Source organism: Capricornis sumatraensis, chromosome 18 (genome assembly GCF_032405125.1).
Source record: "Capricornis sumatraensis isolate serow.1 chromosome 18, serow.2, whole genome shotgun sequence".
Classification (NCBI taxonomy): Eukaryota; Metazoa; Chordata; class Mammalia; order Artiodactyla; family Bovidae; genus Capricornis; species Capricornis sumatraensis.
Genome location: NC_091086.1, coordinates 77,644,610 through 77,669,606, shown reverse-complemented (window position 1 = coordinate 77,669,606; position 24,997 = coordinate 77,644,610). Strand labels below are relative to the sequence as shown.

The 24,997-nt window shown below is 63.9% G+C and overlaps 2 protein-coding genes across 2 annotated transcripts in view; one reads left to right on the top strand and one right to left on the bottom strand.

Moving 5' to 3' along the window:
• CEP72 (centrosomal protein 72) overlaps positions 1-2,774 on the top strand; it is a 41,226-nt gene extending 38,452 nt beyond the window's left edge. Inside the window, 1 exon segment of the mRNA XM_068990536.1 lies at positions 2,536-2,774. Within this exon segment, the coding sequence (XP_068846637.1) occupies positions 2,536-2,774 (239 nt within the window).
• A 3,464-nt stretch (positions 2,775-6,238) lies between these two features.
• TPPP (tubulin polymerization promoting protein) lies at positions 6,239-23,296 on the bottom strand. Its single transcript, XM_068990753.1, has 4 exons — positions 23,218-23,296; positions 11,351-11,671; positions 6,544-6,697; positions 6,239-6,433 (listed from the first exon to the last, which is right to left on the bottom strand). The coding sequence occupies exons 2-4, from the start codon at positions 11,665-11,667 to the stop codon at positions 6,239-6,241; spliced, it is 666 nt and encodes a 221-aa protein (XP_068846854.1). The 5' UTR covers positions 11,668-11,671; positions 23,218-23,296.
• Positions 23,297-24,997: the final 1,701 nt, after the last annotated feature.

Sequence of the window (24,997 nt, the reverse complement as noted above, 5' to 3'; positions counted from 1 at the left end):
CCCCTGTGCCCCGCCTCCCTCCCAGAGGCCGCACCCCTGCGCCCCGCCTCCCTCCCAGAGGCCACCCTGCGCCCGCTTCCCTCCCAGAGGCCACACCCCTGCGCCCGCCTCCCTCCCAGAGGCCACCCTGCGCCCGCTTCCCTCCCAGAGGCCGCACCCCTGTGCCCCGCCTCCCTCCCAGAGGCCACACCCCTGCGCCCGCCTCCATCCCAGAGGCCACCCTGCGCCCGTCTCCCTCCCAGGGTTCGCACCCCTGCGCCCGCCTCCCTCCCAGAGGCCGCACCCCTGTGCCCCGCCTCCCTCCCAGAGGCCGCACCCCTGCTCCCGCCTCCATCCCAGAGGCCACCCTGCGCCCCGCCTCCCCCCCCAGAGGCCCTCAACTTGGGCCCCGCCTCCCTCCCAGAGGCCACACCCCTGCGCCCGCCTCCATCCCAGAGGCCGCACCCCTGTGCCCCGCCTCCCTCCCAGAGGCCACACCCCTGCTCCCGCCTCCATCCCAGAGGCCACCCTGCGCCCCGCCTCCCCCCCCAGAGGCCCTCAACTTGGGCCCCGCCTCCCTCCCAGAGGCAATCATTCGCCCCGCCTCCGCCCTGTCCCAGGCGAGCACCTGGGTTTCCAGAGGGCCTCTTCAAGCCCTCTGTTTTCCTATGGGAGGTCCTGTCTCTAACTTATTTGTAGGAGTTATTTATAATTCTGGATACTAGTACTTTATGGAATGTTTGCAAATAGCTCTTTCTAGTCTTCACATTTTAATGGTGTCTTTTGAGGAAGAGAAAATTGAATAGGAGGCAATTAATCAGTCTTTTCCACGATGATTTTTGTTTGTGGTTATCACAACACACTGCGTGTGTCTTTTAAAAGCGTGCACAGCTCTGAGTTTTAGACATGCTCCCTGGAGCTGACTGCGTGCACGTGTGCGTGTCGGCCCAGCTCCAGGGTCCCCCCACGTAGGTCCAGTTGCCCAGCGTCATCACTCGCACGACCGCTTGGTCAGAGTGGTTTCTGTGTCTGCTTCCCACACTATCCCGTCCGTCCCTGAGCAGCACCACAGCCGCAGGCCAGGGCCTCCCATCCGCTCTCAGGACATTTGCGCTGCTTGTGACCCTTTGAATTTCATGAACTTTAGAATCAGCTGGTGCAGCTGGGGTTCTGTCTGAGACCACATTGTCACTTGGAAAGAATGGACACAGGTAAGATTGGGTCTTAGAGGCCATGACTCTAGGGTCTGTGTCCACTGACAAGACCCCCTCTGATTACAGTTCTGTACTTTTCTCCATGGGGGTCTTCTCTACCTCTTGTTTATCCCTAGGTTTTCCTTATTTTGTGACGCCATATCTAAAAGATGTATTTTAAAAATGTGTTTGTTTCATTATATGGAAATATGATTGACCTTTTGGTATATTAATTTTATACTCAGCAGTCTTGTTAGACTCTGACCAGTTTTCTGTAGGTGTACTGACCTTCCTAGGACAGGCGTAGCTCCGTGAGAAATGGCTCTTCTCTCTGTTCCACGCCGTCACTCTGGGTATTACTGTATGCGCTCATTTGGGTTTTGCTCCGAGTTCTGCTTTTCCATGCTGGCAGGCTCATCTGGTGCAGTGTGGATTATGCGTGGCCAGCCATAGAGGGCGCCTGTCTTGATACAGAATCAAGCGAGGCTTTCACCATTTCTCCGACAAATTTGAAATAGGTTTTTTGACCTTGCTCCTTCTGTTGGTTTGCTAAGAACTTGCCATCGTGAATGGATGAATTTTATTAATAAGACACTCTTCTCACGCTTTGGGATGACTGTACGACTTTTCTCCCTTGTTCTATAAACCTGTCCTTACACGCATGCTGCTGCCTGTGCCCCAGCAGGGCCGGGGGCTCCTCTGGCCCCTGACCCAGACCCTGGCGAGCCTGGCTGTGGGCAGGGGCCCCACTCCCTCCTGCGCCCTCCCGAGCCCGCTCTGGTGTGTTTCTGTAACCAGCTGATGTGACCGACAGGCTTTGGTTTGGGTCGGCCGTCTCGCCCTGCGCCGCTTGTTCTTGTGATTTTTCTTCTCTGGTGTTGCTGTGTTTGGATGGTTTTCTATCGCTCACATCTTCGCCTCTGCAAGTGTGGACGCTGTGTGCCCTGTTCCAGCGTGGGGGGCATCACAGCGTGCTCGCGTGTTTGGTCAGCACGGCTGACACCACGCACGAACTCTGAGCATGTGACTCCCTGTGGCGCGCCACGCCCACCACCCCGCCCCCGCCCGTTATGACCCAAAACCTCCCTTACTTTATGCCACTCCTGAGGGCGCCATCAGCCGCGTCCGGGGCTGCTCCGGGCGTTTGTGCTGTGATTTGTGTCCAGACCCCACTCCCCACTGTGAGCACTGTGGGGCGGTCCGTGCCGCTGTGGCCCCATGTGACTCCCGCACACACGGCGCAGCTGTAAGACTACAGGCCATGATCCAACACTTTTATTTGCCACTTTACCAACCGGACACAATGTTAGCAACAGGGAGCACACGAGGAGGTATGCAGACAGACAGCGAGCTTTCACCACAGGTTTGCGAGCAGGCCTCGTACAGCAGCTCCGGGGGAACACCATGCCTGCCCCCGACGGCCCCGGAGCTCCTGGAGAGCAGCTCCGAGCCCCCCCAGACGCCCCCGGAGCTCCTGCACAGTGGCTCCGAGCCCCCCAGAGACCCCTGGAGCTCCTGGAGAGCAGCTCCAAGCCCCCCCAGACGCCCCCGGAGCTCCTGCACAGTGGCTCCGAGCCCCCCAGAGACCCCTGGAGCTCCTGAAGAGCCGGCTCCAAGCCAGCCCCCAGATGCCCCTGGGGCTCCTGGAGAGCCGCCTCCGAGCCCCCCAGACGCCCCCGGAGCTCCTGGAGAGCCGCCTCCGAGCCCCCCAGACGCCCCCGGAGCTCCTGGAGAGCCGCCTCCGAGCCCCCCAGACGCCCCCGGAGCTCCTGGAGAGCCGCCTCCGAGCCCCCCAGACGCCCCCGGAGCTCCTGGAGAGCCGCCTCCGAGCCCCCCAGACGCCCCCGGAGCTCCTGGAGAGCCGCCTCCGAGCCCCCCAGACGCCCCCGGAGCTCCTGGAGAGCCGGCTCCGAGCCCCCCAGGTGCCCTCGAAGCTCCTGGAGAGCCGGCTCCAAGCCAGCCCCCAGACGCCCCTGGAGCTCCTGGAGAGCAGCTCTGAGTCCGGGTTCCATGCCGCTGCCCGCTGCTTGCCCCAGCACACTGACCAGGTGGCACTCTCATCACTCCCTCACAGTAAGAAAACAGTGCAAAAATAGACCGCGTCTCTATGTACATTTATTTCCCTTTCCTGAAAAGACTTGGTGCAAACCAGTAGCCTATGACCCCTTTCAAGTCAGTCATGTGCGTTTCCTCGTTGCCTGGCTTGGTCTGGGGACAAGAGCGTTAGCCAAAAGCACCCCCGAGTGCGGGGCAGCCCCTCCCTCCCCGGGCGAGGCCACACCGCTGAGGCGTGGGGCCCCAGAACGTTCAGTAGTCGGTCTGTGGAGGGAGGCTGCCCAGGGTCAGAGCTCTGAGGACGGTCTCGCCAGTTCACAGTATGGCTGAGTCGTCAGCCTGTGCCGTGGGGACAGCTGACAGTGCCACCAGCGCCCGCTGGGTCCTGGGGGGGGGTCCGCACCGGCGGCCTTCCCGGTGACCGCGGGCCTCGTGGGCCGTGGGGCCTGCGCCTCGCCTCCCTCCTCCCACATGGCCGCAGAGGCCTCCTGACCGCAGGGTGCTGGGCTTCCCACAAAGCCTCCACCCCCAGGCCACGAGGGGCCGCCTCGGCCTGCCCTGAGCTGGCGGTCCCTGGAGTGTGGACGGCCCAAGCCCCCACCTGCCTCTTCCCGACCGGTTTCCACCTGCTCGAACCTTAAGACTGAGGATACTCAAGGTGTAAAAATACTCCAGTACAAATATAGACCTCTTCCTGTAATATTTTAAACATACGTGGTTTCAGCTTCAGTTTTGGCGACCTGACTGTTGCCTGGTTGCTTCTCCTACAGCGTTAAATAGAAATAAATACGGGGGCGGCAGTGCTCACGTGCGCGCTGCGGTCCTGGCTGGGCGCCTCCACAAGGAGTGCCCCGACCACGTCCCCGCGTCCCAGCGGCTTGTGGTTTCCTTGGCACAGACAGACATGTAATTCCTAGTTGACTGCGGTTAGTAGAAGCGAGCGGGCATTGCAGAGAACATGCAGCAAGACGCACACCTGCCTGCAGCGTCTGTGCTGAGTGTGCAATCCGTGTCCATGCTGAGTTACAGGGCTGGCAGGCCCGGGACCTCCGCTCGCCCTGCCCTGAGCTGGAGGTGCATTTCCAGAGCTGCACTTAGGGAGGGAAACCTCAGCCAGGCCAGGGACACGCGAGACCCACCCGGATGCCTCTAGACGCCTCAGGAGCCCAAGAGCGTGGGGCTGGGGCTGGGCCTGGGTGGCCATGGTGCACTGACCTTCCCTGGCCTGGGGGCGGGGCCACCGCGGCCGTGGGGAGCCGGTCTCCCGCAGCCGGGGTGCTGCCCTGAGGCCAGGCCTGGGGGCTGTGGGACACGTGTTTCCCTACCTGACAGCTGCCTCTGGGAGAACACCCCAGGGCAGGGGCCGGTGTCCTGCCCACCTGCCCCCCAGCCTTCGGCTTCCTGGCAGTGGAGTGAGGGCCTGGCCGGGTGGCCTTGCTTCCCCGAGTTGGAGACTTCCCAGATGGCAGTGATCATGTCCTCCAAGTGCTTCCGGACGCCTGAGTTCCATCCCTCACTTCCCAGGTGTTTCTGCAGCAGGGTCTCAGGAGCTTAGGACGAAGCTGCCCGCGGAAGCCACTGCCGATCCGGCGTGTCCAGTGCTGACCTGAGCCCCTCTGCAGTGGGCAGGGCCTCCAGGTCCAGCAGGGACCAGCGTGCGTGGCAGTGCTGGCCTTCTCGCAGCCACGTGTGCTGTGGGCCGGCCGTGTGTCCAGGGAGGGGTGCCCCAGGCAGCCCGCTGCCCTGGACACAGGACGGACAGTGGCAGAGCAGTGGACTCCAGGAGGCACTCCCCAGGGGCCGCCATGGGCTTTCCCAAGACTGACCCCAGGACCCTGGGGCCTAGCGGGTCACGTGCCAGGCTGCGGCCATGCTCACGCCAAAGGGCACGTTGCCAAGGAGGCAGTGCGACCGGAGGCCCCGCCTCTGGCCTCTCGGAGACCCCGAACACAGATGCTGCCCGCCCAGGCCCTCCTCGGGCTGGGCTCGCCCTGCGATTTCTGCTCTCCTGGGCAGCAGTGGACGAGGGGGCCAGCTGGAGGGGGACGGAGGGGGCAGCCGGGCCACCCGCAGCCTTGAGCCCAGGAGTCTTCCTGGCCCAGGACTCGAGGCACCGGGGTTGTGAAAGAGAGGCCCAGAGGCGGGCTATTCTGAGTCTTCCCTGAGCTGTTCTGAGAGCAAACTCTATTAACCATTTCTTATTTCTTCTCAGAAAAGCGAAATGAAATGAATTGCCCTTAGTTTCAGAATCCTGTAACTTCACACTTCAAGTCAGTTTGGTCGACGGAGGAGGCTCCTTTCTTTGCACAGCAGCCCTCAGCTCAGCGCCCACCCTTAGCACAGCCTTGGTCCATGGGCACGTGTGTGTGTGTGTGCACGTGTGCAGCGTGTGTGTGCGTGTGCAGCCTGTGTGCGCACGTGCGTGTGTGTGGCCTGTGTGCACAGCATGTGGGTACGTGTGCGCACGCATGCAGCGTGTGTACGTGTGCCTGTGCCACGTGTATACGTGTGCGCATGTGTGCAGCGTGTGTGCGTGTGCGCACGCGTGCAGCATGTGTGTACATGTGTGTACGTGTGTGCACATGTGTGTACGTGCGTGTGCCTGCCTCCCCTGCCTGCACGGTGCCCTCTGGGCCCCATGGGGCCCTGACTCTGCTCCCCCACATCATCGGGGCTGCAGGTCGGCGCCCTTGTCAGCACAGACCCGACCCGACAGGGTCTGTCCCACCAGCTCCTTTGGACACCCCTTTGCTGCAAGCCAGTGGCCGGTGCGCTCTTGTTCTGGGAGACTTTGGAAAGGGCCAGCTGTCTAATTCCTGGCAGGGACGAAGCAGGTGTGTTAGGAAAGGTGAGTTCAGGGGCCAAAGCTGGGGTCCAGGGGGCACGAGGGCTGGGCGGGAGGGAGGCGGTGGCTCCGCGGCCACCCAGCCCCAGGTCCGAGTTCTGCCGGTGAGCGCAGGAATGTAATGAAGTGGAGGTGGCGAGGGCCCCGACGACGGGAGGCCCGCCGGCTACTTGCCCCCCTGCACCTTCTGGTCGTAGGTGCCCGCGTGCTTGTAGCCCGGCACGTAGCCCGACTCATCCACGAGGTCCACGCGGCCCGCCCGGCCCTTGCCCCTGCCTGACGGGTCGAAGCGCTCCTTGTGGGAGCCCGTGAACTTGCTGGTGTCCGTGAGCCGTGACACAGTGGGTGAGGAGATGGCTTTCTGCAAGAGAGCAGGGGCGTGGGGGAGGTCAGCCTGGGGCCCAGACCACAGACGGGGGCCGCCCGCGTGGGGACCCACACCTGTCCCGCCCACCTGCCCGGGGTGCTCACCGTCACCCCCGAGATGATGGGGGCCTTGCCCTCGATGAGCTTGTGCACCTCCCTGACAGCCTCCTCCGCGCTCTTGTCTTTGAATCTCTTCTTGGCGAGCTCCTCCAGCGCCTCCTTGAACTGCTCGAACGTGATGGTCCTGCAGGACTTGCCCCTGCAGGGAGTGGAGTCTCAGGGGGCGCCCAGGGGCCCCGTGACACCGGGGACTCCCACCTCCCCTGCAGAGCCCGGAGCGAGCCTGCCCCTCCCCCACCTCAGCCTATAGTGTTTGCGCCCAGCAGCTGGTTGCCATTGGCAATAGCAGCAAATATGAATTGTCTTGCAGAGAAGCTTAAAGAAAGCACATCGTTTATGAAAGACTGGACATCAAAACACAGCCTCGTCTGGTTCTAAAGCAGGCGAGCGTGCGGCCTCCGTGGGAGACGGACCCGCAGAGAGAGAGAGGATGGGAAGCACGTCGCCCCCCGCAGTGTGGAGGGCATCTCAGTCCCGCCGGGGGCTCCCAGGCTGCAAGGAAGCACCATCCCCAGAGGATAGGACTGGGGGCCGCCTCCCCATGTCCCAGCCTGACCAGGGGCCTGGGAGCAGCTCTCCACGAAGACGCAGCCCCTGGCTGCCCGGACCTGGTAGGTCATTCTCCCAACTTCAAGATGACTCTGAACTGGCTCTCCGTCTCTGAGAATCTTAACTGGTAAACAGTTCCTCGCCCTGGAGATCTCCCCCGGCTAATCTGCTCAGTGAGGGTTTCAGTGTTTTACAGCAAGAGAAGGTGGGGACGTGCCTGGGATGAGGAGAGAGGCCTCCTGCAGGAGCCCGGACTCCAGGGGCAGCGTGGCTGCAGTGCCCGGGGTCCTCCCTGGGTGGAAGGCGCCACGCCCACGTTGGCGCTGGCCACAGTGGCCGCAGGACGGCGTCAGAGATGGGGAGCACAGGATTTCAACAAGGTCACAGAGGCAGTGAGTGGTCGCATACTGTCTTTTCAGCAAACAGAGCCACAGCGACTGGTGGGCCGTGTGCAGAGGAGTAGGCCTGGGCTGGCCCCACACCGCCTATAGTCTCACTGGACCACAGCCCTGCGCTTGTCCCAGCACCTGAACCGGCCACCTTGTGAGAGAGCATACAGGTGGAAATCTTTGTGACCCTGGCTTAGGCAGAGATCTTCTTAGAAACAACCCCCCAAAAACAATCCAGGAAAAAAAATGAACTGGACTTGACCAAGACTTTTAAAACCATGCTCTTCAAAAAGATACTGTTAAGAGAGGCAAAAGGCAAGCCGCGGACTGGAGACAGTTGGCTGAAATGTTCGCATCTGAACGCAAATAACTCTCACACCTCAGCAAGAGGGAGAAAACCCAAGGCAAAAAGCTGCAAAATGTGCGAACCAGACACTGTCCAAGGTCTGCCAGATGCAAACCAGCCCAAGAAGGACGTTCCATGCTGCCGGGCGTGAGGGAAGTGAGGGGCGTCCCGGCGTGGCACACACCCACCAGCACAGCTGCCCTGAAGGCCGGATGAGCGCGCAGCGGGGTGCGGTGGGGCCCCTGGAAGGCCGGCAGCCTGCACAGCCCCGCGACCCCTCCTGGCCCACTTGCCCACCCTCCTGTTCACAGACCTGTTCAGTCACCAGAACTCAAGCAGCTCGGTGACGATGGACAGACACGCCTCGGGACGTCCCCAGCACAGAAGGGGACTCACACTTGATGCATGAGCCTGAGGACACAGGACACGCTGACCGACTACACCGAGGTCAGGGCAACAGCGGAAGGAGGCCTCCTGAGACTGGACATCCAGGCCGTGGGTTGCGCCCGCCCCTGGAAGCCCCACCGCCCTGCACTGCCACTCTGAGGCCACGGGCCCGGCCCCACCGTGGGCAGGGAACCCGCTGTCCCAGCTGGGGGGTGACCCTTCATGGCCACGGGGTCCCGCTTGTTTGTCCCGGGCCATCAAAGGCGAGCCTGTCTCTATTCATGGGCTCCAGGCCCGACCGGCAGCCCGGTGTCCAGCCGGGGGGCACACAGCCCTCCCCGAACCACGGCGCCAGGCGCCACCAGCGTGAATCACTTGGCCAGGGTTGTGGCACGACCGCCCGGGCCTCCGTCAGAGGCCACATTCAGATCGCGTGGACACGGGGCCCGGGGCTGACCTGCCTGCCGCGCCGGGCAGGGCAGGCGTCCCCACCGTGACTGCCCCACAGAGTTCGGGGCCTGGTCAGGACCACCAGGGAGCTTCCCCGGGGGCCCGTGGCCCGCTGCTGAGAGCAGTCCCTGGGGAGCTCTCCAGTGACAATGCCAGCTCTCCCCGGAGGCGCCTTGACACAGCTGTGCAGACACAGGGCGCCTGTTCTGCAGAGCAGAGATGAGAGGGTCCCCACTGCAGACCCCCCTTCTCCCGCCTGGCACCCGGGTCAGAGGCTGTTGTCCTGTGGGGACGCTGGCCTGGCGGTAACGGGGTCACCAGGCACACACGTGGCCCCCAAGCTGAGCTCCCTGGGCGCTGCACTCCCGGGCCTGCAGGCCCAGGGCAGGTCACCCGGGGACGCCGGGCGGCCAGGGATCCTGGCGGGGGGCCAGCCAGCCCTCCGAGGACAGAGGTCTGTGCCTCCCGGGCCATCGTCATGAAGGGCCCTGGACTTTAGCCGACACATCCCAGGACGACGCAAGGGTCCCCCCAGCCCGCCCCAGACCACAGATAACCTGCCGCCTGCGGGGGCTGGAGGAAGCCAACTCCAGGCGCCCCTAACCTGCAGGAGCCGGACACGGCGACCTGTTCAGAGAAAAGGAGGTGGGACCTGACCCCCAGCAGCCCTGGGCCAGGGGAGGCCTGGGGGGACTGGACCGCAGTGGACATGCGAGCTGCCACATAAGTAGCGCCAGACACCGGTCCCGGCTCTCTGCCCGGCTCCCCTCTGCGGGCCACCTCCTGGCCTCACCCCCGCCTGGGCCTGGGGCCCGAGGGCAACGCTGCTCACACGCAGCTCTGGGATGCCGGCTGGCCCCCACCCCAGGCCCAGGCTCTGCAGATGCACCAGGAGGGCTGCGGCAAGCCAGGCCAGGTGCTGCTGGATGCCTGCACGGCCTCAGGGGGCCGGGAGAAGGACCCCCGGACCCTGTGAGACCGCAATACCACAGCTGGAAGCAGGACCTGGGGGCGGCATCCCTACCCGCCTGGACGCAGGGGCGGCCCCTGACGGGCCTGTGACACCGCGTCCCAGGAGCTCAGCCCACCCCACCTGCTCCTCAGGCCCCGTGGACACGCACGCTCCATGCTTCAGACAGTCCCCGCCTGGCCCGCGTCGTCCCAGTCAGCCCAGACGGGGCTCCGGAATCACAGGGAATGTGACCACGGGCCAGAAAGCTGTGAGTGGGGCCAGGAGGGGAAGCCCCCTCACCCACACCCCACACCTGGGCACGCACACAGGGACCCCGCCACCCATGGGCCCCTGACGGAGGTGTCGGACGCCCAGTGTGCTCGTGGGAATGGCGTCCTGCGCTCACTCCTTTGGCCCTGGGGTGGCGGAGCAGGGATGGGGGTGGGGAGCCCGTCTCAGAAACAATAGTTTTCAATCAAGGCCTAGGGAAGAGGGCAAGAAGTTTGTTTAAAACTTAACACATAGTAACATCAAAACAAACAAGCGCTGCCATGGCGACAGGCCCAAACAGAGGCTGCAGATACCGGCGGCAGCAGGGCCACTGAGCCATGGCAACCGCCCCAAACAGAAACAGCCGCTGCTGTCAGCCCCTGAGGCTCTGTGTCCGCGACCACAGCTCCCACGAGCTGGGCCACCTCTGCCGGGGCGGCCACCTGGGGACCCTCAGCCAGCATGCACACGTCCACACCGCACCACGCTCCGCAGACCTGGGCACCCAGGAGCCCGGCCGGTCCTGCAGGACCCTTCCCGGAGCACCGCCTACGTCTCCCCAAGGACAAGAGCGTGAGGGTGGGTCCCTCACTCCATACCCAGGAGGTCTGGGGGTCCGCCCCCAGGACAGGTCACAGGGACCCCACGGGGAGTCTAGGTTCAGGAGGGCAGCGGGAAGGAGCCACAGGCTGCTCTTAACTGTGTCTTGATCCCAACCCTCGCTGGGCCCATGCCCCCAGACGGCCAGCACCCCGTGAGCTGAGGCAGTGATGCTGGGGTCTGGGCAGCCGGGGGGCTGGGGTGGCCCGCGTGTTCGAGCAGCTGGCGTTCTGCCCTCTGGAGTGGGGCTGGGGCAGGAGGGCCTGTGTCCCCCCACTGCCCACACGTCCTGCACACGGAGCCTTGGGGCCTGTCCAAAGCGTTCATCCTCCGGGTGAGCCCTGACCAGGGAGTGGAGCCCTGAGCTCTACATGTGCGTACACGTGCACACATGTGTGACGCGGCGGGTGCTTTTCTCGGGTGTGGTCCCGGGTGTGGCAGCCACGAGAGGGGGAGGGGCGCGCTGATGCCTTGAGGTGCTCACGCGTGTGGACACACGTGGACACGCATGCAGCGGCCACTGTTCATTACCCCTGCCCTTCCCCACACGTGAACGCCCCCAGAGCTGAGGAGCCGCACCACGGGCGCCTGCTTCCGGCTGCCACCCCCGCCAGCCCCCGCAGGCAGCACTCAACCTCGGGAGACCCTCCCCCAACCAGAGCCCCTGGCCCTGCTCGAGGGACCCAGCCCTCCCCCGAGACGGCCCCCGCAGGCAGGACTCAGCCACGCGAGACCCTCGGGCGGACTAGAGCCCCTGGCCCCACCCGGCTGCCCCACAGGTGTGGCTCTGGCCCCGCCCGCAGGGACCCAGCCCCGCCCTCGACGGCCCCGGGCGGAGCCGGCACGCACTTGATCTTGCTGAAGACGATGTCCACGTCAGTGACGGTCACGCTCCGGCCGTCGATCACCTGGCAGTCCCGGCACAGCTTGGACCAGTTCTTGCCGTGCATCTCCCGGCCCGACGCCCGGGCGTCCCCGTGCACCGCGAACCTCCGGAAGGCCTCCTCCAGGGCGCTGAGCTCCACGCCCGCCGCGGCCGCCCCCTCGCCGGCCCCTTCCGACTCGAGCGACAGCCTCTTGGCTGCCTTGTCCTTGGCGGGGTCCCCCGGGGACTTGGGGGGTGTCTTGTTGGCGGGCTTGGAGGGCTTGGGCTTGCTGTCAGCCATGTTGCTGGGAGGAAGAGATGAGAGGTCACCTGCTTTGTGGGCAGCTGTGTGAGACCCCCTGCCACCCACGGACAGCAGCCCTGCCCAGAAGCCACTTTGCAACCGTGGGGGACACCAAGTGTCCTGCGTCTGCTGCAGACACAGCCCAGCCCCTCCGGCCCTGGCACCCTGTCCACCTGTCCCCAGGGTCCCAGCCCCAGTCACGCGGGGAGCACGCGGCCAGCAGCCCAGGGGGTGCAGGACCACCCCAGCGATCCCCTCCCCCTCCCCCCGGCCCCTGCTCTGGGGGCTCCCCGAGCGACACCCCTCTGGGCACCGGTGGGGTGACACAGTCCCTCAGAGGATCCAGAGCAGTCACACAACTGCCCCCACCTCAGGGCCCAGCCTGCTGACCGGGGTGCCCCTCACCGGGTGGCCAAGCGGAGTGCTGGGGGGAGAGGGGGCCCCAGGTGAGGGCAGGCGTCTGGGGGACCCCAAGGGCTGAGCACAGCTGCGCCCAGGCCCAGGGTGGAGGCTCTGTGTTGGAGGCGCGGCCGACGGGGTCCAGAGCCCAGTGAATCCCCAAGGCTGGGCCCGGGTTCCCATGGGGCTGGGACACATCCACCTCTAGCAGCTTTGGGGGGCCTGGAGCTGAGCATCGACATCCCCAGAGGCACGGCCAGTGGCTGGGGCGGGACCCGAGAGCCCAGCCGCCGGAGGAGCAGTGGCCTCAGAAGAACCAGCAGGTCAGCGAGCGGAGAGAAGGCAGGACACAGCCCAAGCGTGAGTCCGGCTAGGCGGCCGGAGCCACAGAAAACCCTCAGGTCTAAGAGCACAGGAAGCAACGCCCGGCCAGGCAGGAGTCCCCGCCAGACCTGGCTGAACTCAGGACCTACGAGTTCCCCAAAAGAAAGGTCGGCACAGCTCGAGATGCGCCGGAGGCCCCGTTGCTGGTGCGGGAGGCCGGGGCCCAGGGCTCGGGGCCGAGTGGACGTGGCTGTGAACGCGGCTGTGAGCCCCAGAGCCAAGCTCTCCGTCCAGGGCTCTGTGTTCACCATGAACACACAGTATCTAATAATCTGAAAATTACTTTAGCAAAAAGAACAGGAGTCAGGACTTCCCTGGATATCCAGTGGTCAAGGATCCGCCTGCCCGTGCAGGGGACCCAGGTTCGGTCCCTGGTCCGGGAAGGTCCCGCCCACCGCAGAGCAGCTACGCCCGAGCGTCACAGGTTCTGAGCCAGGGTGCCTGGAGCCTGGAAGCCATAGGAGAGAAGACAAGCTACCACAGTGAGCCAGTGCACCCCAGTGCAGCCAAAAATAAACGAGAAAAATAGGAGTCAGACCCTGTGTGCGGGTGGGAAGCTCTCCAAGGGGACTCAGTGACTCCAAGGTGTTCTGGGAGAAGCCGGGCTGGGTGGGAGAGCGAATCACACAGCCCATGTCGGAGCCGACAGGGCTGCAGAGCAGGTGAGCGCCTGCAGGCAGGATGCCTGGCAGGCTCTGTCCCTGTTTGCAGGGAGGCTTCTCAGCAGCTGGTCCTCATGTGGACCAGGGCCGGGGCTGGGAGGACAGGTGGGCGGGCAGGGGACCTGGAGGCAGCCGCGTGAGGTGGCCCGGCCGGCCCTGCTGCGGCCCGCAGACCCCCGAGGCCTTGGGGGAGGGAAATGAGGAGGGGCTGTATGTCCAGAACTCTGCCTGGCAATGCCCTTAAGACGGGCGCCTGGAGCAGCCCCTATAGATAAGGTCACACGAGACGGACGCTTACACACCACAGTCACCACCTCTGCGTGACTTCAGCACAGTGTCCCAGCCAGGAGGGCTGAGAATCCATGATGGCGATGTGCCTGCAACAGGACCAGGTACCCGTGAGCGGGACCAGGTGTGCCTGTGAGCGGGACCAGGTGTGCCCGTGACCGGGACCAGGTGTCCCTGTGACCGGGGCCAGGTGTGTCTGTGAGCGGGGCCAGGTGTGTCCGTGAGCGGGACCAGGTGTCCCTGTGAGCGGGACCAGGTGTGCCCGTGACCGGGACCAGGTGTCCCTGTGACCGGGGCCAGGTGTGTCTGTGAGCGGGGCCAGGTGTGTCTGTGAGCAGGGCCAGGTGTCCCTGTGACCGGGGCCAGGTGTGTCCGTGAGCGGGACCAGGTGGTGGTTTAAAGGCAGCATCAACTCTGCCTCTCCTGGTTCTCCTCGCTGGAGCAGAAGGCAGGTGTGTGCTGAGAGTGAAGATGGAGTGTGGGTTCTGCCTTCTGCAGGTGTGGACGCGCCTCCACTCCCCGGCTCCCTCCGCCTTCAGCCCCTCACCCTGCCCACAGTCTACACCCCAGCCTGCGGGCGCTTCCTGATCGACGGCGCGTTCTGCCCTGGGAATCCGGCTGCCTTCAGCCCCAGGCCCCTCCCACCCGTCGGCGTGCTCTGGGCCTGAAGTCTCGGTGTAGACCAGACGCGCTGCCTCCCGCGCCTGCCCTGTCTCCTGCGGGTGCCAGGTGTGCCCAGATGACCCAGCCTCCCTGGGAGGAGGGGACAAGCGTCGCTGGAGAGGGGTCTAGGCTGGTGTGCAGACGCCACCACTCTGCGGCCCCCCCACCCACCAGAGCTCGGCTCCCAGGGTGGGATCAGCCCCCAGCAAGGGCACAGTCACCGAGCAAACAGCCCCGGGAGCGGCAGAGCCGGGCCTGCAGACCCGCTGGCTGCCCGCGGCCTGAAGCCTTGGCCCTTTATCGCAGAGTTCATTTGAGCCCAACGCAGCCATTTGGCAGTTATTCATATTCGAATCACGATGCAGCCACCACTCCCCACAGCTGCCCAGCACTCGACATGAATGACCACCCGTCCCAGTCAGTGGAGCCTCCCAGACGGGCACCTGCCCCTGGGAGCTGATGGTGCCTGGAGGCTCAGCGTGGATGCAGCCCCCGCTCCAGCCTGCCTGTCACATGCTCTGCAGAGGCCCTGGCAGGGAGGGACGTGTGACCGCCCTGCCTGACAAGGAAGACGCTCAGCGCCTGCGTCATGCACTTCAGGCCAGGGACCCGGAAAGGCCCCCAGAGGTGGGGACCTCCCGCACGGGGTGAGGTGTCCTCGGAGCAGCCTGGTCACAGCCACACTGGTCCGGGTCCCGGAGTCAGAGGTGACGTCTCCAGGATGAGAAGAAAGGGGTGGGTGGGCAGTCTTTCCGAGGGAGGCATCCACCGAGGACCAGGGCCACGCTCCTGCAGCCGCCCCACCCCCGAACCTGAGGGCTGCTGCCACTGGGCTGGGGCGGGGGAGGAAGAGGCCAGGACACGGTTACCAGCCCTGCCCTCAGCAGACCTCTTGTGGACAGGGGTCACTGGGTCCCTGCGAGGCTGGGGGTTTCCCTCCTGGGGACCCCTCGGCCTCCCAGGAGCCACACCCGGGCCCCAGTGTCCAGGCCCCAGAGCCGGCCTCTGCCGTCAGCCTGCTTCTTACAAAGCCCGAGAACACAGAACTTGCGGCCCAGCTGGTGCCAGGGTAAGTCAGGTGTGCTCACACCCTCACAAGGTGGGTGAACCTTGTTTGGAAGAAGGGTCCCTGCAGACGTCATCAAGCTAAGGACCTCTGGACCAGGGTGGCCCTAAGTCCAGAGACAGGCATCCTTGTGAGGGACGGGAGGGAAGAGACAGATACAGAGCAGAGGCCAGGTGAAGATGGAGGCAGAGACGGGAGCGCCGCGGCCCCGAGCCCAGGGGCCCCTGGCACCCCTGGGGGACGGAAGCAGCAGGAGGGGCCCTCTGGGGCCTCCCGAGGGAGCTCAGTCCTGCCCCAGCTTTACCTTGGACAGGGCTCTGGCCCAGAGCGGAAGGAGGACACGCCTCTGCTGTTGCAGCCTTTTTATCCCAGGGCGCAGGACAGCGTGCAGAACTCTGGGGTAAATGTCCTGCGGGCGTCTGCTACAGCAGTCCTGGAGCCCCACACACCAGGGAGGCCGGGGGGCTGGGGAGGGGGCCCTGCCCCAGAGAAGAGTGCTCGTGGAGGCCCAAGTGGCGAAGTGCCAGGCGGGCACACAGAGCCGGCGGCCAGAGCCAGCAGCGGGCCCGTCCTGGGCTCTGGCCCCCTGCTGCTGTGCACGGTGGGAGAGGCGAAGGCCTCGGCAGGAAGCCTGTCGTTCTAGAAGCGTGGCTGCGGTGGGTGGCCTGGCCTCTCCCCGACGGCAGTGCCCGGCAGTCACCATGGGCCTGCACAGCTGGTCCCAGAGCCAGGCCTCTCCTGCCCGGGACCACCAAACCCCGGGACACTGCGGCACCGAGGGTGGGCCCGGTGGGGCTGCAGACAGTGGGAGGCCACGCACAGGCCAGGGGCAGGCCCAGGGCTGCGAGGCAGGCGGCTGCCCACACCTGACCGGCTGGCAGGTGGAGGACAGTGTGGCCCGCAGGCCTCAAAGCCCTGCAGAGAGGAGAGGTGGCCCCCGGCACTGGAGTGGAGGCCGGGCCACCATCCCCAGGGAGCAGGAAGCCCCCGGCTCACCCCGGGGGAGGGGGGGCCCCCGTAGCAGCTGGCCCCACGCTCAGGGCTGGGGGCGAGGCGAGGCCTGCCAGATGGAGGGACGCCCGGGAGTGGGCGGGAAGCCAGCAAGGGCCGCAAAGTGGGCTCCTCTCAACTCACAACGTGGACTTGGGGGTCCTGGATCGCTGGACACGCCCACTCCAGAGGAAGAGACTCCCACTGGAGACAGAGACACTTCTCTGACATCTTTAGATCACCGTGTCCACACATGGCAAAGAAACAGCCAAACTTAATGGGAAGTGCCAAGAGCCTGCAGAGACAAGCGGGGACAGAAACAACGAGAGGCTCCACTCTCTGTACTGGACTCAGCTGGACACTGATTCAAAGTCACAGCATGTGCCGTGTGCAGAAGGAATGGGTGGTGCGTGCCGTGTGCAAAGAGGAGGGGCGAGGTGAGGGATTCCAGAAGAGAGCAGAGGCTGGGAGAATGCAGGAAGCGGCTTTGAAAAGAGAGCACATAGCGTCTAGCCCTAAAAAGCTAACAACTAAAATTCAGAACTCAGTGGATCAGTTTCACAGCAGGGCAGATTAAAGAACTCCTGGATCAGAAATCCCCGAAAGAAAACACCTAGATGTGGTGTAAACGTGTGTGCACACACATGTATACAAACACACACGTACACACATGTATACAGGCACGTGCGTGTGTACACATATGTATGCAAATGCGTGTGTGCACGTGTATACAGATGCGCGTGTATGCACTTGTATACAAACGCATGCATGTACGCACATGTATACAGGCACGTGCGTGTGTACACATGTATACAGGCACGTGCGTGTGTACACATGTATACAGGCACATGCACGTGTACACATATGTATGCAAATGCGTGTGTACGCGCATGTATACAGGTGCCCATGTGTATGCACATGTATACAGATGCGCGTGTGTGTGCGCATGTATACAGGCACCCGTGTGTATGCACTTGTATACAAATGCACGCATGTACGCACATGTATAAGGCGTGCGTGTGTGTGTACGGTATACACGGGCTTTCCTGCTGGCCCAGATGATAAAGAATTGGCCTGCAGCGCGGGAGACCCAGGTTTGATCCCAGGTCGGGAAGATCCCCCAGAGACGGGAATGGCAGCCCACTCCAGTACTTTTGCCTGGAGAATCCCACCCATGGACAGAGGAGCCTGGTGGGCTCCTGGGGCTGCAGAGAGTGACTGACACCTGGTGTACACACATGAAAATAATTTGATGGAATTTAGCATTTATTCATCATAAAAATTCTTAGCAAATCAGAAAAGGAAGCACATTTCTTAGCTTCACAATGGACGGTGTGTTACTTGCTCAGCCGTGTGCTACTCTTTACCGCCCCGTGGACTGTGGTCCACTGGGCTCCTCTGTCCATGGGCTTCTCCAGGCCAGAATACTGGAGTGGGTCACCATTCCCTTCTCCAGGGGATCTTCCCGACCCAGGGATCGAACCCAGGTCTCCCGCATTGCAGGTGGATTCTTTATCATCTGAGCCACCAGGGAAACCCTTGATAATGGGTACCTACAAAAAGCTACAAAACTATGTGGATACTGAACAAGTTTCTCTTCCAGCTGGAGTAAGGCGAGGACACCTGCCTGCTGTCGCCGCTTCTGTTCACCTCTGCTCAGTGTGGTGAGACAAGGACAGAGTGGCATAAACACGGAGGAAGAAGTGAAACTGCCACTGCTCCCAGTTTCTATGGCTGTGTACACACAAAGTCCAAAGGGATCCTGGGAAATGTTTCAGAATCAGCATTGAGTTTATCAAGATTTCTGCCTACATGGTAAACATACAAAAATCTATTTTATTTCCATGAAGCAGCAAAACCACACAATCACAGTGTTTAGAAATACATCATTTAAAATAATGTGAGGAAATCAATTTCCTAGGGATCAATTTAACAAAAGTTGTGCAAGACCGTTGACTCGTCACTGAGAGAACAGCAACGTCACGAACACAGACTGAGGCTGAGCGCACAGAGATGCCCGTCGCCCCCGAAGTCACCCAGCTTTAGTCTAATCCAACCAAAAGTGCCCACACCTGTGTTTTGTTCCGGGTTGGGAGACAAGCTGGAGGCAAAGCAAACGAAATGGCAAAAGATCGAGGATTAAGCAGCCAGCTTGGAGGAAGAGCAGGTGGGGGATTTGCCCAGCGGTTTTGAGACTTGATGGGAAGTTCTGGAAATGAAGTGGTGTGCGGTCCTGGTCTAGGACAGAGAATAAACCACGGGGCAGAAGCAAGCTCCCCACTCAGCGGCAAGGCAGAGACAGTGTGGACAGCAAGGTGGTCCTGCAGGAAAAGAGGGAAGAAAATGTTCTCCAAGAAAGGAGACAGGCTTACCGACTGGACACATGGCGAGAAATGAGAATTGATTCAGGTGCCGACTGCAGCAGGAGGCAAGGCCATTAAGCCCCAGGTGGGTGATGCTTAAGAACATCTGATGTCCTTGCATGGGAAAGACTGTATACGGCACACAAGACCACTGTCCCCAAAGCAGAAGACTCTGAAATGGACCCAGATTAAAACGTGGGACTTCTGCTCCTCCAAAAGTGTCAGTTAAGGAGTGAAAAGGCGGCTGTGGGGTGGACAAGGTGTCTCCTACGTGCAACCTACGCTGCTGGTCTCCAGAATCTAGAGAGAGCCCTGTGGATCAACCAGGAAGCTCGGAGGAATCCGCAAGGCGCAGGGGGGCTCGGGTGCCAAGCTTGGTGGAGACGCCAGGCCCGTCACTGTGGCCTGAAGCGCAGGCTCTGCCCCACGCCCTGCAGGCAGCCATGGCCTGCCCCGGGCTGCTGGCAAAGGGGCTGCGACTGGGAGGCGGCACCCGGGGCCCTGCAGACACTCGCCTGTCCCCCAAGGAGCAGAGCAGGAGGGCTCCTGGTGGCCGCACTCACAGGAACCAGAAATCAGAAGCAACTCAGGGCCCGTGGGGCACAGCAGAGCAGCGGACGGTGGTGGCGTGTTCACAGAACGGACGTGCGCTGACAGTGCGAGAGCACGTGCCCTGAGCCGAGGTCAGACTAGACGAGGGGTGGGGGGCGGACAGGTTCAGGCTGGAAAGCCAGCAGGAGGCAGAGCCTGGCCCCTGCAGGAGACAGAAGGGTACCCCGGGAGGCGTGGGCCCAGGGCTGCGGAGCGGAGTGAGCCCTGAACCTGCTCCCGGAGGCTGCTCAGGCTCAGAGCTGTGGCCGCGGTGGCCGGAGGCAGAGGGTGTGTGAGACGTACAGCTTCGTGACGTTCCCGCCAGGGCAGCCCTCCCAGGATTCACCTGCGTCTGGGCACCTGGGCCCTAACACACGGGTGCAACAGGGTGAGACCCTGGGAAACTCGGCCCAGAGCAGGGGGACTGTGCTGGGCACGCACACACGGGACAGGAGGGGCACACTCAGGGACGCCGTGCAGCAGGGGAAGGGCCCCGGCTGTTCTTAACTCCTAGACTTGGAGAAAGGACAGTCCTCCCTCTCCACAAATCTAGCAAGAAAAGGGAAAGCGGTGCGAGTGAGAAAATGAGCTCCCCACCCCCACGTCGCAGAAGACACGGGCGTTCGGTGCCAAAGTCGGAGCACCGTCACCCTCACAGCCCGTGGGAGTCAGCTTGCGTGTTCTCAGCCAAGAAGGTTCTTCTTTGGACACTCACACATTACATTGTGGTTGAGCTTCTCTGCGTGTCACCGCACGTCCTGGTACAGTCAGAGGGCAACTCCGAAGCCTGCAAGGAGTCTTGCTTCCCTGCCAGGGCCACAGCACACTCCTGACCCTGGCGTGGTCCTCTCCCAGCCCCGCCCTCCCCCACACACCCTCCTGGAGGCTGCAGATCACAGACCCTGCACCCCCTGGTGACGCGCGCCCCCCGGGCAACACACCCTCCTGGTGACCCCCCCAGTGACCCAACCCCCCGGCAACACAACCCCCCCACCACCAGCGACACACCCCCTGAGGACGCAACCTCCCCCCCACAGCAACACACCCCCTGAGAACACAACCCCCCCCCAGCAACACACCCTCCTGGTGACCCCCCCAGTGACCCAACCCCCTGGCAACACAACCCCCCCACCACCAGCGACACACCGCCTGAGGACCCACCCCTCTAGCAACACATCCTCCCAGTGACCCCCCGCCAGTGACCCACCCCCCTGGTGACCCATCCCCCAGTGACCCACCCCCTGGTGACACCCCCGTGATGCACCCCCCTGGTGACGCACCCCAGGAGCAGCCACGTGAATGCCGCAGAGGATGTGCCCTCCACAGAGGCGCTGCTGAGCTGGGACACCGAGGTTCCGTCGAGGATGCTGGGGTTTGGGGGTGCCAGCTCTGGGGATCCATGGACTGTGACCCCACAGCCACCTCCACAGCCAGAGAGGAAGCTGCTCTCCCAGGAGGGGCTGGGTGGTGAGCGGGCACGCCAGGGCCCCGCAGGCCCCACCAGGGCTCCACTCCTTCCTGCCCTGGGGACACCTGTCAGTGGGGCGGCCAGGGATGGAGGTGGGTCGCTCTTCCTGCCCGCGCCCGAGGCCTGCCTGGCCTTTGGCTTGTGAGCTCGGGTGGGCTCCTCACAATGCCCCGCACCCCAGGTCTGCCGGGGCTCCAGGGTGGCGCCAGGCGGGGCCCGAGAAGGGCCTGATGCCCGGTGCCGCGTGGCCCCCACATCCCCGGATGGCATCTCTTGTGCGTGCTCCTCCAGCCTCACCAGCAACATCACCAGCTATAAATAGCCCTGGCGCTAAGTCAGCAAGCCTCTCCCCAAGGAAGCGTTTAATTCTCAGCCTCTTCTGCAGGGAACGGCTCCTCTACCCACCGGGGAAGCGAGCCACGTGGAAGCGGCCCCGGAGGGCGCTTTGGCTGCTCATGGCTTTCTCTTAAACCTCAATCAGTGATGAGCCATTTTAATTTTCTTTACGAAATTCTCCTGTGATTTGCCCATTTCCCACAGTGAGCATCTATAACCTTGTATGTAGTGAAAAGTTTATTTATTGCTACTTCAAAGGATTCGCAAAGATTAGGCAAACAACGGCGAGGCGACAGGAACACGGCCCCACACGGCTTCCTCTGATCTCTCTCACATCATCATTCCAGAAAGAAGAATTTCTTAATGTAGTACTTAAATGATGGCACCTTCCTGAGATCCTTCTGAAAGTCATGAAGGCCACGGGCCCTTTCCCCAAGAAAACACGCACGCTCGTGTGTGTCGCGCTTGGCAGATACTCCCAGGAAATTCACCAACACCGCCTTGCCCCCTCGCTATCCCTGAGCCCTGAGATTCCAACCGCCGGGCTGGAACAGGGGCCGGTACCAGAGCCGGGATCAGGAGTCCAGGGGAAGGCCCCCTCAAGGCGCCCCTCCAGTGGCCGCCCACCCCGTTTCCTGCCTGCTCCAAGCTCGCCCTCCCCACCCCATCGCTCCATCCCCGGATGTGGTCCCAGGGCATTTGGAGTTCAGGTCAGGGTTCACTGACCACCGCCCAGGCTCTGGGGAGGCCCTGCCAGCAGCCCTCCCTGAGAGACCAGCCCTGGGGAGCCCTAGGATGCGTGCTGGGGGCCTGGGAAGCTAGGTCTTCTATCATTCGCAAATGTCAGACGAATCAGCCAATAAACGCACACATGGGCGACGGCACAGCCGCTCACCCGCAGAGGTGTCTCGTCTTCAGAGAACACGAAACGCCCATCAACACGGCAGGCGCGGGGCCCTTCTTCCCACCCCATTTCCAGGCTTCATTTACATAACTGAAGCCGCAGATAAAGGGTTTCTCCGGATCCTCCTCCAAGGGCGGGGCTCTGGTCCCCAGGGGCGTGTGGAACGCACACACTGGCCGCCAACCTCTTTATCTGGATTGACGGTTACGCGCCCACATGCGATAAGAAAACATAACACCCCTCTGGCGGATTCTGGGTCGCAGAGTGTCGGCCTGACACACTCACCTGCTCCGATAGGGCACAGCCATGCCCGACACAGAGGGGCGGTGTTCTCGCCAGAGGATCGCGCTCATTCTGGGCCGCGGACGCAAACGGCCCTTTCTGGGGCCCTGAAATTCGTGCAGCGTGACAGCGGCTCCATTTCAAAGCCTCCAAGCCCTAAATTCCTGCCGTCTCGTTGGCAGCCGCCATCCCGGGCCTGGGCGTGTGAACGGTGTTTATGCAGATGCACGCGGAGGGGGAAGGGGCAGCGAGGGGCGCGCTCTGGCCTCTGCGCCACGACGGGCAGAAAGGCCGGGGCGCCCCAGCGAGGGCCGATTACAGACCCGTCCTCTGCATCGCCGGCCGCTCCAGCCCGCGCCCCGCCGCCCGTCCCCAGACCCGCAGCCGCGGGGGTCCGAGCGCCGAGCCGGGCGCCGGCAGCTGGGGGGCGCGGGGCCTCGGGGAAGGGACGCGGCCGGCGCGCGGGTGCAGGTGGCCGGAGAAGCAGGCGCCTCGCGCCCCGAGACAGCGCCCCGCGGCCACTTACCTCGGAGATGCGGCGACCGCAGCGGCAGCGCCTCCGCGACTCGGCCGCCAGCGACCCGGTGCCCGGCCTGCGCTCGCGCCGCCGCTCCCCGCGCCCGCCCCGCCCCCGGCCCCCCGCTTCCGCGCCCGGCCCGGCCCAGCCCTGCGCGCCGCGCGCTCATTGGGAAACGCGGCCCCGGCCCGCCCCGCGCGCTCCGGCCGCCCCGCCCTGCCCTCCCCGCGGCCGCCCGGCGCCCCGAGGCCGGCCTCGCCCGGCCTCTGCCTTACAAGGCGGGTCGGCGCGGGCCCCGGGGCCACACGGCTCGGCCGGCGGGGGCGGCCCCTCCTGGTCCTCCCGGCCCCCGGGCGCCGGGAGACGGAGGGGCGCGCGGACCGCCCTCCCGGGTGGGTCGGTCGGGTGCGAGCCTCTCCGCGGAGACGCTGTGGGTCCGCGTTGGGGGCCGGGGTTGCGGGGTTGGGACCCCACGGAGCGGGTGCCGAGGGCGGGGAGTGGGAGCGCCCTGCGAGCGCTGGGGGCCGGCGGGAGCGCGCGGTGAGCGCCTCGGCGCGGTCGGGGCCGGGCGCTGGGCGCCGCCGCAGTGGGGCCGCTCTGGCGGTGGGGGGGCGGGGGCGGGGTGCAACCTTACTCCGGCTGGAGGCGATCGGTCTTGCCCGCCTGGGCCCCGGGCTGCCCGTGTCAAAGCGCAGACCTCAGAGGCTCTTCCACTGTCTCCGTCCTTCTCGGGACACCTGCTGCCCTCTCACCTCCAGGCGGTGAGCTCGCGGGCACCCCCGCTGCCCTGGACAGCAGTGCTCAGCAGAGGTTCTGGGGCTGGGGTGACGGAGGTGCTAGTGCTGAGTGCTCTGACCCGGCGTGCAGGGGTCTTCCTGTGGGTCCCCCAGGACCCCCTCCGGTGGAGGAAGCCGCCCCAGGCTGCCGGGATGCCCAGCCTCCAGGGGAAGAGTGGCCTTCCGGTCGCTTCCAGCTTCACTGCCTTGTGACTGGCCGAGGAGCCACCCCAGGCCCTTCCTCCCCTCCCGGCTGCCAAGCCACCCCCTCCCACGGTGACACACACACTTCACGCACACCCCCCCCCCCAGGATCTGTCCTCTGTCCTGACTGCAAAGTCCCTGCACCCCAGCTTGACTTGAGTCTCACCTGAATCAGGATTGTGGCAGCAGCTTCTGACGTCACCTGGGATTCCAGCCAGGCCAGGGGCCCATGGAGGCAGCAGAGGAAGCTGGGGTGCCGAGCCAGAGGACGGGTGACCGACAGGCAGCCCCACAGGTGAGAGGGCGCGGCTCCCCCAGGGCGCCCGGCAGGCGGGTGAGTCCTGCCCTCCCCGCCCTGGCCCTGGGCCTTCCCCTCAAGCCCTCTGGTTTCTGCTGCTCAAAACCAGCCGCAGACAAGCTTCTAGTTCTAACTCCGCTGCGAAGGTTCGCACTGCGGAGCCCGGTGAGTCCAGGCTCCTGGAGCAGGAAGAGCGGGGAGTCACCCGAGGCCGCTCCTGGCCAATCTTGGTCCTGACTTTCCAGGTGGATGCTGGGCTGCGCCCTGCCGGGCCCCCACAGCCCTGAGCGCAGCCCACGGTGTTCTTAACAACGCAAACGGAGTCGTGAAAACCAGTTATCAGTATCATGTCCCCACTGTTGTGTTAGCCAAATGGCATGTGTTCAATCCATCTTTCAAAACCAGTGCCAGTGCTGTGGCGTGACCCCTGGTGATTCTGCCAGCCCAGAGCTGCTGCGGGGGGTGCGTGGCAGGCCTCAGGGGTAGAAATGTTTGAGGGGCAGAGTCCTCGGGAGCCAGAGAGCCTGGGGACCAAGGTGGGCTCCCACACACGTGCCCCCCCCAACGACAGAATGGCTGGAGCCGCAGCCCTCAAGCCTGCCCACGCCCACGTCGCAGACGGCCAGAAGCCAGAAGGTGGGCCCTGGCGCCGTTCTGCAGGCTGCCTCCGTCGTCCGCGCATGGAGGTTGAGTTCACGGTGTGGTGCTTCAGAGCGTGGGGCCGTTCAGGGCACACTCAGAAACTCACCTGAGATAGTGGCGGTGGCTGTTTTGCTGGGAGCATTTCCTTCTCGATGAGGGGCAGGTTACGTCCTGGTTTGGGATCAGGGGACCCTTCTTCCATCTGTGGCTGCCGGACTGATCCTTTGTGGGGCTTGATCAGCCCCTGGCCCTCGGTCCTCTGACAAGACCTGGACGATCCCCGTCTACCCTGCAGCTATTACAGCCCATCCTGAGTGGGCAGGAGCAGGCCTGCACCCTGGCCGTGTGGGGGCCCACGGATGGGACCATCTGCCCTTGCGGGACACTGCCGGTTTTCAGGGCCACGGGGCAGAGGACCACGTGCTGGTGGCTTCAACAGCAGAAGTCTGCACCGTCCAGAGTCAGGGTGTCCGTGGCCGTGCTCCCTGCAACGG